This window comes from Phocoena sinus, chromosome 14 (assembly GCF_008692025.1).
Source record: "Phocoena sinus isolate mPhoSin1 chromosome 14, mPhoSin1.pri, whole genome shotgun sequence".
Taxonomy (NCBI): Eukaryota; Metazoa; Chordata; class Mammalia; order Artiodactyla; family Phocoenidae; genus Phocoena; species Phocoena sinus.
Window position 1 is genome coordinate 42,290,605 of NC_045776.1, and position 15,156 is coordinate 42,305,760.

The window sequence follows — 15,156 nt, forward strand, 5'->3', positions numbered from 1 at the left end:
AACTAAATACAGCAGCAAATCAGCTGGAACAAGTTCTCCAGGGAGTTTACTTCTCTGGAAAAATTTAAGAAAGGGGTAGCAGCTCTCCTCTGGCGACTTTTGGGTACCCTTCTAGCTGGAAGTTTAAGGAAGGCTAGCTGATCTGGAAAGTCTCCTCCTGGCTACTGATTTGGGATCTTTCTCTGTTTACTTTTCCCCCGTGGTCTAAGCAGTTTCCATCTGAAATTGCTCTTTCAAGTTTTTCAGATCTTAACTCAGAAACTGTTTTATCCATGAAAAGAATCTCAAGCAAGGCAATAACCTATGACAGAGAAAGAGAGAGAGACTGTTTGAGAGAGACAGAGAGAGAGAGAGAGAGAGAGAGAGACAAAGAGAGAAAAGGGAGGCTATAATGTAGAGGATATGTGCATTTTATCGAGGATAAGTAATGGGGAATTCTTTGATAGTTTATAAAAAGAGGACCGAAGTAATCGATCATTAATGTCAGGCTTTGCTGAAATTCATTTGACAAAGCATGTAGGGTAAATTAGATGGGAGCAGAAGCTCACAAAGCAAGGACATCACTATTACAACAGCTCAAGAGAAAGTCAACCCAGCTGAATCAGGCTACTGGCAGTTCGGTTGAAATGAAGAGATATATATTTTTTATTTTGGAGTATAGTTGATTAACAATGTTGTGTTAGGTTCAGGTGTACAACAGAGTGATTCAGTTATACATATACATGTATCTATTCTTCTTCAAATTCTTTTCCTAATTAGGTTGTTACAGAATACTGAGCAGAGTTCCCTGTGCTATACAGTAGGTCCTTGTTGACTATCTGTTTTAAATATAGCAGTGTGTACATGTTACAGCTCTAGAATCCATAGGATTTGGTACAACATTGACTATAGCAGGAAAATGAGAGAAGAGTCAAGATTACCATACAGTTTGGAGAGTTGGATATCATAAGGTTTGGGGACTTCCTTAACAGAGAGAGATGGCAGCCAAGAATGAGTAGGTTGAATTTATGAATGAGATCTAGACCAATGCCATTGAAGGAAGCCCAGTGGTTTTATATTTTTGTTAAACTTGCTTGTGCAGTAAATATTCTGACTGTTTATAAACAGTGCACCTATGGTACCTGAAAAGGCTTCTAAACAATAAAAGAAACTGCCAAAATTCCAAAGATGGATTTTCAAGTGAGTGCTTTGTAAGCTTAATAACTATGCATAATAATAATCATTGTCATTTATCGATTGATTACTATGGGAACTACATACATATTTTCCATATGCAACTCAGATGTCAGCTGGTGGCTTTTCAGTTCTGGTAAAGATCTGGTAAAATTGTTGCAAACCCCTTCAATCCAAAGGCCTGTGGAAATCCAAAACCTGTCTTTGTCTCTGTGAATCCCCAGGGCTTTACATCTTCCCGAATTTCCCTGCCTCCGGATCACTACCAAACACCACTGCTGTACCACCAGATGTGAAATTGCCCATTCACTCACCGCTTGTATAAAATGCTAAGCCATCATAGGGTTAGCAAAGTTCACTGAAGTTGGATAGTCATGGGAAAGAGGCATAACTTCTTCCAGTCTTCTCCAGCCTCTCCCTACTGGATCATGTTGGGAGCATCAGCTTTTTTTGTTGTTGTTTGTTTTTATACATTTATTTATCTTTTATTTATCTATTTTTGGCTGCGTTTGGTCTTCTTTGCTGGGCTTGGGCTTTCTCTAGTTGCGGCGAGCGGGGGCTACTCTTCGCTGTGGTGCGCGGGCTTCTCATTGTGGTGGCTTCTCTTGTCGCGGAGCACAGGCTCTAGGCTTGCAGGCTTCAGTATTTGTGGCTTGAGGGTTCTAGAGCGAAGGCTCAGTAGTTGTGGAGCACGGGTTTAGTTGCTCCGCGACTTGTGGGATCTTCCCGGGCCAGGGCTTGAACGCGTGTCCCCTGCATTGGTAGATGGATTCTTAACCACTGCACCACCAGGGAATTCCCAGGAGCATCAGTTTTTGTCTCCCCTCGCTGTGCAGAGACATTCATCTTTAAAGGCAACAGCAGCACGAAGTGCCCTTCGTTGGTTGAAGAGACTAGATCTAGGAGGTGATTTTGTTTACGAGTTGCAGCCATTTCTTTTCCAAATAATGCTTAAATGACTTCATGTAACCCTCACAACATTCCCACTTTACAGATGAGGCAACTGAGGCTTCAAGAGGTTGAATACCAGCCCAAGTATATAAACGTATGAAGTGGTAAAAAGAGAACTTCAGTCCAGGTCTGGCTGATTCTTAAATTAAAATTAACTTGGTCTTTAAAAGATGGAATAATTATTATCTACCCCCATTTACATTGCCCCTTCAAAACTGCTTAGTTTTTCCGTTACATTTTTGTTTAAAAAAAAAAATGGCAATACACCTCTGCAGACCATATATGGGGAATTACAGAGTCAAAATCCCAGTATTGATGTATCATTTCAGAGAGAATGAGTTGGGATGACTAAAATATCTAAACCATGGAAATGTGATGCTATTACTTCTAAGTAATACAATTTGGATGTGGACATGGGCTACTCGCTTATCAAACCTCCAGATTACACAAAGGAATAGCTATACTGAGGATGATGGCGATGAGAGGAGGATGGTGATAGACAGCATTTAATTAGCACCACTATAAATGCTTTGCATATATTGTTTTTAATCCTGAAGATTAAACAAACCTATGCCTTAGGTCTATTCTTTTTTTTTTTTTTAATAATATATTTTATTTACTTTTTTTTTTTTTTTTTTTTTTGGTACGCGGGCCTCTCACCGCTGTGGCCTCTCCCGCTGCGGAGCACAGGCTCCGGACGCGCAGGCTCGGCGGCCATGGCTCACGGGCCCAGCCGCTCCACGGCATGTGGGATCTTCCCGGACCGGGGCACGAACCCGTGTCCCCCGCATCGGCAGGCGGACTCTCAACCACTGCGCCACCAGGGAAGCCCCTTAGGTCTATTCTTATCCCAGTTTTACACACGAGATTCAAGAGGACAAAGAAGCTAGCCCAAGGTCACTCATCTCAGAACAGCGGAAGCCAAAAGTCTCACCCCAATTGTGAGACCTACACTCTTAACAACCAGGCTGTCCTGCTTGGAGAATCGTGATATTTCCAATAGATGTCCCCACTAGAATGGAAGTACCTGCCACGAGAACAGGGAATTTATTCCTCTTGTTCGCACCATGACCTTTAGTGTTTAGAACATAGTAGAAACTGGAACATAGTAGAAACTCAATTAATAATTGCTAAATGATAAATTAATTGAAACAAAGTGTCTCAATCAGTAGAGGGTATAAAAGCATTTAAAAAGGGTAATGCATTGATATTTAAAATACTTAACTAGAAGAAAGATAGGATAGGGAAAAGCCTGACTTGACAACCTGGGTTGTTTTTTTTAAAAACAATCTGTATTTGTAGTCAGCTGGAACCAGCACTGCATTGTGACAGCTGAAAGACCATTGTGATTTTTAAAAAGCCTTAAAAAGATACATCACATCACATATCAATATCATATTTGTTATATTGTGTACAGTTCTAATAAGGTACATTGAGTACATTTTTAATAAGGAAAATGGAAATTTTTTCAGAAAGAAATGGACATTTTCAACATGCTAAAGAGAAGACATATAGCAACTATCTGCCGTTATCGGAGGTGCTGCCATGACAGCACCTTGCTCTTTTTCTCTGACTTTGGCAGATTCTCAGCTCAGCATAAGGAGAAAAAAATCAGTCTAACACAACTGTCCAACAACTTTCCACAACAGAGTGCGTTTGAAAAACTAAGGTCCATTTCATTATAAATTTCCAAATTAATAAGAATGCTTATAAAAAAAAAACTATTGAAAGGATTTCTACATTATGTAGAGAACTGGACCAAATCAGTGGCCTCAAGTCTGGCTGTGTGTCAGGATCAACCAGAAAACTGTGAAACATTATCGATCTTTCAGGCTTCATCCCACTGAATCATAATCTCCAGGAATTAGGACCTAAGAATCTATCTCAAGAATCTTAATTTTTTAATCCCCTCAGATGACTTTGATGACTTGCCAGCCTTGGAAGTCCCTGAACGAGATGACCTCAAAGTTCTCTTCTAACTCTCTGACTTAATGATTCTTAAGAATATTGCAGAACATTTTCTTTAATAAATAAATAATATTTGTTATCTGCAAAATAAACTTAGCCTAAATGTACATGGGTGGCTCTAAAGTGCCAGCAGACCAGCTGATTTCTTAAATTGGTTAAAACGCTTCTTGCAATCTAGCTAATAAAAAATTTTTATATGTATCCTGGGGAAGGAAAACTTTATCTGGCCTGTTTCCCAATTATTGAAGTTCCAAATCACTGAAATATAAATAAATGAGACTTTACCATACTTATAACACCAGTATGATGAAAAATTTGTTTACACCAGGAGGTTTTAGGTTATCCTTCAATCATTCATCCCTGGAACCAAAGTACCTATGCGCGCGAGCGCACACGCGTACACACGTACACACATGCGCAAATGTGACACATGGTAAATGTTGGGCAATTACTGAGCTGGAACAAAGGAGACCTTCAAATTCCATCGCCTTTTTAACCTTATATTTTTCTTTGCAAGAATCTAGGGACCCAAAGGCATCTATATAATATTATTAATCACGACATACTCAGCTCTTTAAGTTTCTCTAATTACTTAACTCTTAAATATATTACTTTGGTCTAAGTGGTGCTAAGATGAGGAGTAAAAAGGAGTATTTTTAAAATATTAACAGACTTAAAGAGAACAGACTAATTTTGGCTAAATTGGCTTCCTGTGTAAAGAGCTTCTAAAAAGTATACTATGTTGCCTATGAAGGAACTCTAATTATTGCAATATTGTAGATTTTGCCTAATCTAAAATTAAACCTGTAAGGCTCCACTGGAATTGTTTAGAAGAGAATAATTGAAACCCCCTTCAGCAAGTTAATTCAGATTCTTCTAATTTTACTTTTCTAGTTCACAAGGTATCTTTTTTCATGGCGTTTTCAAATTGAAGTTCACATACATCAAATAAATGGCATGATAATCAGAGGTTTCAATATCCAATATGCATTCATTATTATCTGTCATTATTGTCATTGTCACGATTATAATTGCACACTGTAAAAGGAATGGAAGCTTTTCCACAGGAATTATTCACGTGTATTAGTTTCTAGGAGTAATTGAATAGTTGACACTGCATTTATATCAAAGTAAAATATGTGCTGGTGTTTCTCATTTGTTTTATTCTTAAGAAATAAGAAATGTAGAGTAATCTCCATTAGGTCTCCTTATTTGGATCCAGAAATGTTCACAGTTTTATGTGATGTCTGATGTATACTTTCTTATAACAAGGCTCAAGATAGCCAATATAATTAAAATGATAATTTTCTAAGAACATACAATTATAAGATAACAGCTAGGTAGTGAAACCCTCTTAATTAACTTGTATTTATATATATGAACTCAGCAAGTATCTCTGTGAAAAATACTACTTTTCTTTTTTAACTAATCAGGATTGGCATAATGAAATAAAGCCCACATCGTATTGTCAATACTAAAGATAAATTAATAATAATTTACCTTAGAGTTTACATAGAACTTTTCACCTTATTGTTTTACATCATTCTCACGACAATCCTTTGAAGATGCAGATCAGATATTACTCCTCTATTTAAAGATGAGAAAACATAGGCTCCAAGAAGCCAAGTAAATTATACAAAGTCACTCTGCTGAATAGCAAAATCAGCCCCAGAATCCAGGTCACCTGGGTCTTAACCAGAATTTACGGTAAAATAAAAAATTTTTAAATAAATTTGAATTTTAAAAAGATCATGGACCTGGTAGAGTTAGAAGGGCTAGGTCTGAACACTGTTTCTGCCACTTTATTTGACTCTAAGAACTTTCTCACTTTCCTATAAAATGGAACTATACCTATGACGTAGGGCTGTTTTGAGAGTCAGTGGAGAAAATGGTGAGAAAACCACTTACATGTGTTTTGTTATTTTATGTGTCCTTTCTTCTGTACTATGCTACTTCTCACATGCTTTATCCTGTTTTTGCTTTCTATGTGCTTCACCTTCACAAGGTAGAGTTTTAAGCTTTATTTAGAATTAAATAATATCAATACCGGGTTGGAACATTGAGTAACACTAAACTCTAGAAACAAAATACTGCAAGGAAGAAAGCCATAAATTGAATGAATGATGATATAAATATAATAGCGCAAAAGCTTTAGAATGTGTCCTCATTCACTAAGAAGGCCAAATGTAATGAACTACTAGGAGAACTGCACCTTTACAGAAAACACACAGCCAATGAGGGGAGCTGGGGTTTCCTTTATTTCCATGAAATTCTTCAGGAGGGCTGGGTGGTTTAGAGACTTGTCCTAGTTGATGTGAAGTCTCTCAGAGCTGCTATGCCAGCTAGCCTTTAAACAGTGTCGTTGCTGGCAGGGTGGAAGTTGTTACCATTTGCCATTTGATCAGTGGTTCATTTATCGGTAATCTCAGTCCAGTTCTTAGGGAACAGATGGCAATGACTGGCTCTTTGGGCACAAAGACTCTCAATCTGCTCCCCATCTGCAGAGATGGTCCATCTAAGGAGGTGGTGAAAATCACCAATGGGATTGGTCCAGGGAAACTAGCCTTATCAATGAATGAAACGCCCTTACAAACATATTTGAGCCATGAGTTTATCTCCCTTTGTCACTCATGAAACACATTTTAAAAGCAGTACATTTATTTAAATATTAAAACAAAGATTTAATTACATTGCTTCGGTCATACCACCATTCCAATGAGTCCTTGCCTCTATGTCTAACCGGTAGATACGGTCCATCTTTCCCCACCTTCAGTCTAGAGCACATACATGTGTCAAATCACGACAGCCACAGAATCGTGACTTCCCGTTGAACAGGTCTGTCTACACGTGGAAACTGACAGCCATCTAAAAATATAGAGGCTTTCATCTTAACTTATACTCACAGAGTGGTTGATTATTTGAGCTAAACCTACAGGAAAAAATTGTCTTATATTAGTCCTGTAACCAGGCATTTAGGAGATTATATGGCACATGAATTACGTATTGTTTGCGAATAAAAGAGAGGTACTTACTGCACTGAATTTTCTTAACCCCTGTGAACAAACCACCCCAATCGTTGACATCCTCAAAATATGGGGCTCTTTGCTATTGTATTGTTTTTGTTTCCCAACTACTGATCTATAAGTCATATGGGTACAGTTCCAAAGTACTTCAGCTTCAAAGAAGTCGAGTTTTTTAGTTTGTGGCAAAATTAATATTGCAAGCTGATATCACATTGAACATTTTTCTACAAGTACAGCTCCCCCTATGCATGAGTCCCTGATAGGAGGTTTTCCAGAAGGTATATTTTTCTGCTGAGGCATATACGAGGCATTCTATGGCACCAGAGTTTCATTAAAGGAATTCTCTTGTTCCCTTCCTTCCCATGGAAATGTCATTAACTGTATTCAGTTAACTCTCCAAATGTTAGGTTCTTAACCAACAAACAGTGCTTCTCCACTCGGGCGTACTTTGCCAAGCGTCCTTGAATCAGAACGACCAGGCTGAATATGTAATAATAGATTCTGAGCCACGCTGTGGGTGGTGAGCATATCTAAGAGGAACCCTTTTACATTTACTGACTTTTTCCTTCAATCGTGCTTGTTTCGTTTCTTCCACCACCACCTTCAGCCTTTCAGGTGAACGAAAGTTTCAATTATATGTAAAGCAACCGTTAAATCAGCAGGACACCTGTTGGGGGGCTGGGTCTCCCCTCCTCCGTCCAATCGCAAGTGAGCTCAATCCATTACTGTTCCCGAGGGTCATACATCCATCAGGTCGAGTGTGCCGGCCAGGGTGCATCTTACAGCTTTTACTGCATATGAGACATTGCAGGCCTGTTCTCAGGAACTGCCGGGCAGACTGGGAATCACAGTCACGCGTAATAGCAGCGAATTGCTAGCTCTTGATGGGTGGGTAGTCACTCCTTTCAGCGGTTGCCCCCTGGGGGGAGAAGGTAGAAAAACAGAGGGAAGGAATTAGAGTGACTTTGCACAGCTGAGCAAGTTCATGCCGCTGGATCAGTGGCAAGCGTTGGCAGGGCTCCACTCTGGGGAGGCTCAAAACAACCTCACAGTCTCGTTTTTACCAATTGGTGCTGCTGTGTCGCCCCTGGTGCCCTGGGATGGGGGGGAGGGAGAGGAGGGGCTGGGAAGAGGATGAAGGTGGAAGTCTCAGCTAAATTCAACAAAAAGTCCTGTTCGTGCTGGTGAACCCACCCCAGTAAGCCCTGTGCTAATTGTACCAAACTGGTATTTGAAGTTCGCTGGGTGATTAAAGAGTTGGCTCACAAAGTCTCTGCATAACCTTTATTTTTTCAAGGTTCTTTGAGTGGAGAATGGTTTATAATAATGATTTTGACTAATACGATTTTTGACATGCAACTTTAATCCTTAACCTTAGTACAACTCCAGAGCATTTCATGTGTACTCAGCTGTAAAGAGTGATGATTTAAAGGGATAATATAAGAAAAAGGTCGTTCTAGAATGAACCTCTAACAAATTGCATAAAAGGAGCTTATTATTCCTTGAGTATGGGGATATGCCATGCTTCTGATCGTTTTTCTGCTTGGTTCAGAAAAATTGTTGAGACATGAATGGGAGAAGAAACAGGAAAAAAATGAAATAGAAATCTGCAAGCAGGGAACATTCTTTTGATGGTTATGATTTTGTTGCCACTGAAGAGGCTCTACAGTAATGTGGTTATTCATCTCCTCTTTTGTTTTGGGTGAAGAATTCGCTCTAACAAGAAAATGCTGTTGTTGGTTGGTGGATTGCCTCCTGGGCCGGACCGGCTTCCCAGCAATTTGGTTCAGTACTACGATGATGAAAAGAAGACGTGGAAAATCCTCACGAGTGAGTGCCTTTATTTACTTACCCACCTATTTATTTCAGGTTAGAGCTATCTTGATGAATTTGAAAACATGGTTAATCAAATTAGACATTTTATTGATTTGTTACCCTTTGGAGGTGTGTTTATGTATCACAGGGGACTTAAAGTCAAAGACTAAATTAACCTTGCGGAGTGGCCGATTTGTTAGTGGAAGAGGCCTAAATTAAAAGTGGCCTAAAATCAGTGCACTTGAGTTGGTGTTTCTGTGTGTGTTGCCACAGAGGGGGAGGGAAGACTGAGATCTTTCAGAAGAAATTCTTCCATTATGGTTTTGCTCTTGGAAAAGGGAAAGCTTGGTTAATAGCACTAGTAAATTTTCTCATGTCAGAATGATTGTTTAGTTCATTGTCTCTGTAACTAACGTTCATTTTGCTTTTTAGGCATCTTTCCTCATTAACCTTTAATCTGTGGTCCCGGGTCTTTAGAGAACCATCCCCTTCCATTGCTCCACAGTTCAGATGGACAGATATACCCAGGACCTCTCCCTGCTGCATTAAACTGTGCTTGAAACTTCCACCCAAGATTCTTCTCCTCCCCTCCTTAAAGGGTGATTGTGTTTTAGAGCAAACCTCTTGCCTTGGGCACTGAGATTTGGAACTTATTGTTACATCGGTTATGATTCCCAATCTGACTCAGTCATGGAATCAAAAATCATCATTTCTTGAGTGCAGGGGACTGTGTGCACCGGTCCCCTTGTGGGCACCGTGGCTGCACTGGTCAATAAAACTAAATTTTAACTGTCAAAATTGCCCAGAGCTGTATAGATAAAATAATAAGTGAGTAATTTTGATCCATAAATCAAAACCATACATTTAAAACCGACAAAAGTGAAAGTTAGATTTTCTTATTGCATGTGTCTTTTAAGCAGTTATATATTTTAGCAGATTTTTTAAAAAGTCATTTCCTCTTCTCTTACTGAAAGCCCTTTAAAATAACAGAAACAGGACAACAGTTTGCCCATAAATGCAGGAAAGGAGCAAAGACCTGTGAGGTGGTGCTTGCAATAATACATTTTGGAGCTGGCTTACCCCAGCGAAACCTGCAGTAGCGTCGTCCAGGAACTGCAATGAGAAAGCTCCCTGGACACCTGTACACTCTGGTTGTAGTAACAAAGTGATGGAGAGTAGAAGCCAGATTAGGAAGGAAGAAAAATAAGTTAGAGATGCCTTCAAATGATTTTCATTCTCTTTTTGACAAAAATACCGTTCATAGTGGTTTAAACATCTGAATGAGTTGAGCAAGCTGTATTTTCAAGATTCGTCAGAAACTCAAGCTAAAGTAAAACCAAAGAATCAATTTTCTGACACTTGATCAATAGAGAAAGCCTACACAGAAGTAGACATGGATATGGGGAGGAGGAGAGAGGAAAGAGGAAGAACAAGAGATTCTTGATGAGAGACGACAGAGAAACAGAGGCCAAGGGGCAGGGAGATATTACACCCAAGTGATAAATGATATTCACTCACAAATCCATCTCTTCTCCCAAATACATCAGGCAAGGTCCAATTTTCTAGTGGTTTGAAGCCCTACGTTAAAGGCAAAAAGATTAATTAAAGCATTATGAACAATACCTAAGAAAAGTCTTAGGCTCATTTCAAGCCTTGTTCAGAGACAGGGTGATCATCCAATCTATTGTTCAACCTAGGAGACTTTAGAGCATGAAATGGGGATCTGTTAATTATGCTGGGGCCACGGGTATAGACTGGAACATAGGGTCACCCTACTTCAATTTTTCATATTGCCTGATTTAACTCTTTACTTAGCAAGATGTAGTAAGAAAGCACGAAGTTGAGTCAGTCAGACCTGGGTTGAGACCCACATCTGTGACCTTGAGCAAGTCATATGCATGTCCTGAGTCATGGTTTCTTCGTTCTACAGCATCCTTTGAGTATTTTTAAAATAAAATTGTGTTTGTAAATCATCTAGCACATAGCAGGAACTCAGTATATTTGCAGATATTATTGCTCTTGTTGTAACACTATTACCAATATGAGCGTAAGAACTGTATGTACCTTTATACCTTGGAGGCCTCAGTCAACTCAAGCTCTCCAGGAAGAGGGGAGACAAATTACATTTTAACAGACACAACACAAAGACCCACTGCTTCAGTAGGGAGACCATTTTCTCTAGTTTTTATATGTTGAATGTAGTCATCGGCAGACTAAGAAGTAAAGATAGATGGGTTTCTGTTGACTCCATTCATCAGATTTGAAATGGAAGGAAATAAAGACATTAATGTATAGAAAAGTTCAAATAATGGGAACATTTTCAAAGATCTTGAATCGTTTTTCTGTACTCAGGCAGCTCACAGCTTTGAAATAAATGTCTACTTGTACTCTTCATTTCACTTGGCTTGTACTTTAAAAAGTAGAGTTTGGGCTGGGCTGTGACTACATGGTCCCAAGTGAAAGCATATTTTTTAGGTTTATTGGAGAAATATAGACAGTTTATTTGGATGATTTCTGCTGCTGGGTTGTATTTTTTAATTAAGGCATCTTATTTGGCTAAACTGAATAAGTCAGGTAACTGATCAATTTCCACACTCTTTGGCCCACCTAATAATAAATGAAGAAATGTTTCTTATTGGAATGAGAAAGTATCCATATTCTCTCCAAATCCAATGAAACATTAGGGATTACAGAGCTTCCCACGGTCTTTTTTTTTTTTCAATTAATGCTAGCAGACAGTTCCTGGTGTGGCGTCTGCTCATTTACTGAATGACTCTCTCCATAAAAACTAACAAATAAGGTAACCAGCAAAAACCGAAAACCTGAGATTAGCTAGAGCCTCTGAATCTTAGAATCCTTTACCACTTGGCTTGAGCAAATATTTTCCAGCCTGTCTCACAGACGTGCTGCTTTTAGAAGGGTGCCATCCACGGGCAGGAGCACAGCTGCCCACTTATGGGTGCCACACCACTTACGCATGTAATAAAACCAAGAAGAATTAAAAGGAAAGTCAGTCATAATTTTCTTTAGCTCTTATTCTGTTATGTTATTTATGTTTTAGAAACACTATATAAGAGGTCCACAAATAACAAGAAATTGAATGGAGTGGAGGTGAGTGGAAGTGAAAAAATGGTTCTACCTAACATAAAGAAAACAGAATTCAACAGTCAGCTAACCAGTGGCTTGGTCTACCCAGACAGCAAAGGGGATGATTATTCTCACTGAAAAGACTTAGTAACATACTAACACAACCTTCATTTTTATCCTCCTCTTTGGAAAAAAATCACTTATTTAACATTATAGAATTAATATTAAGAATAGTAACAGATTCCCCAGCCTCTATGAGCAAAGTACTGAGAAATACCCTGTAAAAATGACGGTAGGTCCTTTTGTAAATGTGAAATGTTAAGTATTGGCGTTGTTCTCTTGACTGTTAATAATGAAAGGGAAGTTGAAATGCACTTTTGTTCATTTTTATTTTACAGTACTGCTTTTCTTGCATTTCTCACTCCTGCACGCAGTCTTCCATTTCATTCTTAACCTATTAGGAAGCAGCACAGGAGACATGAATACTAAAATGGCCAATGCAAAAAGCATGCCTCTTGCACTTTGCAGGTCCTAAATCCTTCGTTTAAAGATCAAACAAAACAGTTCCCATGGCTACTATGTACTTTCATAGCATATGACTGACACATCAAAGTTTTTATGAAGTCCTCGTGTGGAAGCAGCTTACCTTCCTTCCCAGGAGACAGTACAGAGGGGCTGTCTATTCTATTTGGGTTCCCCACTGACCATGTGTTTCCCAGAAATTGACTTCCTTTTTCCTACGTTTCAGATAAGAGATTCTACTTATTAGATGCTTCTTATTGTTTTCTGTGAGCAATACCAGGAAAAAGGATTTCAAAATATAGATTTATCTCTCCATGTGCTGCTGAGGAGTTCCCTTTAATAAGGTTAGAATAAAAACTAGAAGAGCTAGGTTAGAAAGATGTGCTCCTTCTTTTGGCCACTTGCAGTTCCATTTATTAGAGGGAGGGGGAAATGCCTTTTTTCCTCTTCCTTTCAATTTACAATTCTGTTCTTTGCTTGGTAGTGCAAGGATTTGGGGACTTGGATTTTTTCATTCGTAGAAAATAAAAGAAACCATTGTGCAGGGGTTTCCTGGGTTGTCTTCTCTGGTTCATGGAGGACCGTGAACTTGATCCCATCCACCACACAGGAACGGTCCCGGGGCTGGGCATCATCGATTTCTTTTAGGAGAGTAACAAAGATCAGAGGCTGGTGGACTCTTCATTTTTTTTAAAAAAAATATACTTTCCATAAATGTTGAAGAAAGACTACTGAGAAAACACATCTTGTCTAAGACATTGAACTTCAGTTCCAAAAGATAAATATAGATTTGATGTTTATCCGATAAATGAGCAATGGAGAATGGTTTAATTGCTGGTTATTCAGGGAATAATAAACCTGCACATTGACAGTTTTTGTTTGTTTGTTTTTGCGGTACGCGGGCCTTTCACTGTTGTGGCCTCTCCCGTTGCGGAGCACAGGCTCCGGACGCGCAGGCTCAGCGGCCATGGCTCACGGGCCCAGCCGCTCCGCAGCATGTGGGATCTTTCCGGACCAGGGCACGAACCCGTGTCCCCCGCATTGGCAGACGGACTCTCAACCACTGCGCCACCAGGGAAGCCCGACATTGACAGTTTTGATCAGACTTTTTTCTTGGTCCTCTGTTTCTTGATTTCAGTTCATTTCCGTTCCTTGAGGTTATATTGAGAGGAAAGGCAAGTTAGTCGAAAACAATCATTTCTTATAATTTTTTTGAAAGAAATAAAAAGTAAGCTTAATTGAGGGTTTTATACCTGTAGGTTTCCTCTATTCATATGATCTTTATTACCAAGAACCAAAGCCCACAAATTGTTTAATTTAATTTAATTTCTAGACAGATAGGTAGGGTCTGTAGATAGTACCCCTCTCGTTGCAGGAGAACCTCAGAAAACAACTATGTGCTTCCAGAATGACTCAAAATGCCTGGGAAGAATTTGGACTTAACTACAGACCTTATTCCTTTATGTAGCAAGCAGTTATTGCATACCCACTCTGTGTTGGGTGGTAAAGTAGAATGTGATCATCTCTCCTTCCAAGAACCAGAGGAAGCGATGACAGTAAGAGTGTGCTGAGGGATAGACAGGGGAAGCTGGGCTGCTATGGGAGCACAAAAAGGGCCCTTCATCTAAACTTGGGAGGTTAGGGAGGCTTTCCTAAAAGTGACCTTCTGTAAAGCTGGAAAAAACAGGTAGGAATTATTGATGCAAAGAGGTGGGTGATAAAGTATTTTAATAAAAGGGTCCAGTACTGGGAGTGCCAAAAGGCAAGAGAGACTTGGTGCCTTCTAGAAACTGAAATGAATTTGTGTATCTATAGGAGAGCCTGAGGTTGGGGAGGTATGTGGTGGGGCTGGTGGGGCTGGAGAGTTAATTAAGAGCCCTATTGTATGGGACCGTTTCAAGGAATTCCTAAGATAGGTTCAAGAATTAAGAATTGAGAGTAGACATACCCCTCTCATTTTTATGTTTAGTGAAAACACAGTGATCTAAAGGTTTTAAAAAATAGCATGGCAGTTCTTCTCTCTTAGCTTGGAACTTTGAATTTCAATTCATGGAGTAATTGTTTCCAGGACATTGGACAAAGAAGAAGGAGAGAGAATTGTGTTTGGACTTTTAAAATATGTTAGCATCTAATTTTACCTTCAATGAGCTCAATTCTAATTTGGCATCCATGGCTGCACATTGCTACATATTTTGAATTATTTGCTTCTGTGTATTCATGCACTGGTGCATTAGTGGATTTTTCATAGATTTTTTAAAAAAAAAAGTGTGGTGGTCACTCCATATCCTGTATTTAAAGTAAGTTGGGTGACTAGAAAAACCAGTTGACTTTATGTCTTGTTTATATATACCTCCCTTGAATATGGCAAATGCATTTTCTCCAGAGAACAGCATGGGTACCAATAATTCTGAGGCCGCCTTTACACACCAGCTGTGGTGTTTGCTACTGAATCTGGCATGAAGGAGGTATGAGTGATACGGGTTGCTTGGATTTGCTCTGTGTCAATCCTAGGCAAATTGCAGGCGAAGTCCAGGAAACCGTTGAATGTGAGCACTGAAAGATTAAATGATCTTCTTACCCAACCCTCTCATTTTACACATTAATTTCATTCATTTAA

The 15,156-nt window shown here is 39.3% G+C and overlaps 1 protein-coding gene across 1 annotated transcript in view; it reads left to right on the top strand.

Annotated features, from left to right (window-relative positions):
- KLHL14 (kelch like family member 14) overlaps positions 1-15,156 on the top strand; it is a 104,524-nt gene that overhangs the window by 22,170 nt on the left and 67,198 nt on the right. Inside the window, exon 3 of the mRNA XM_032603610.1 lies at positions 8,824-8,945. Coding sequence (XP_032459501.1) covers positions 8,824-8,945 — 122 coding nt within the window. The remainder of the gene's footprint in view (positions 1-8,823; positions 8,946-15,156) is intronic.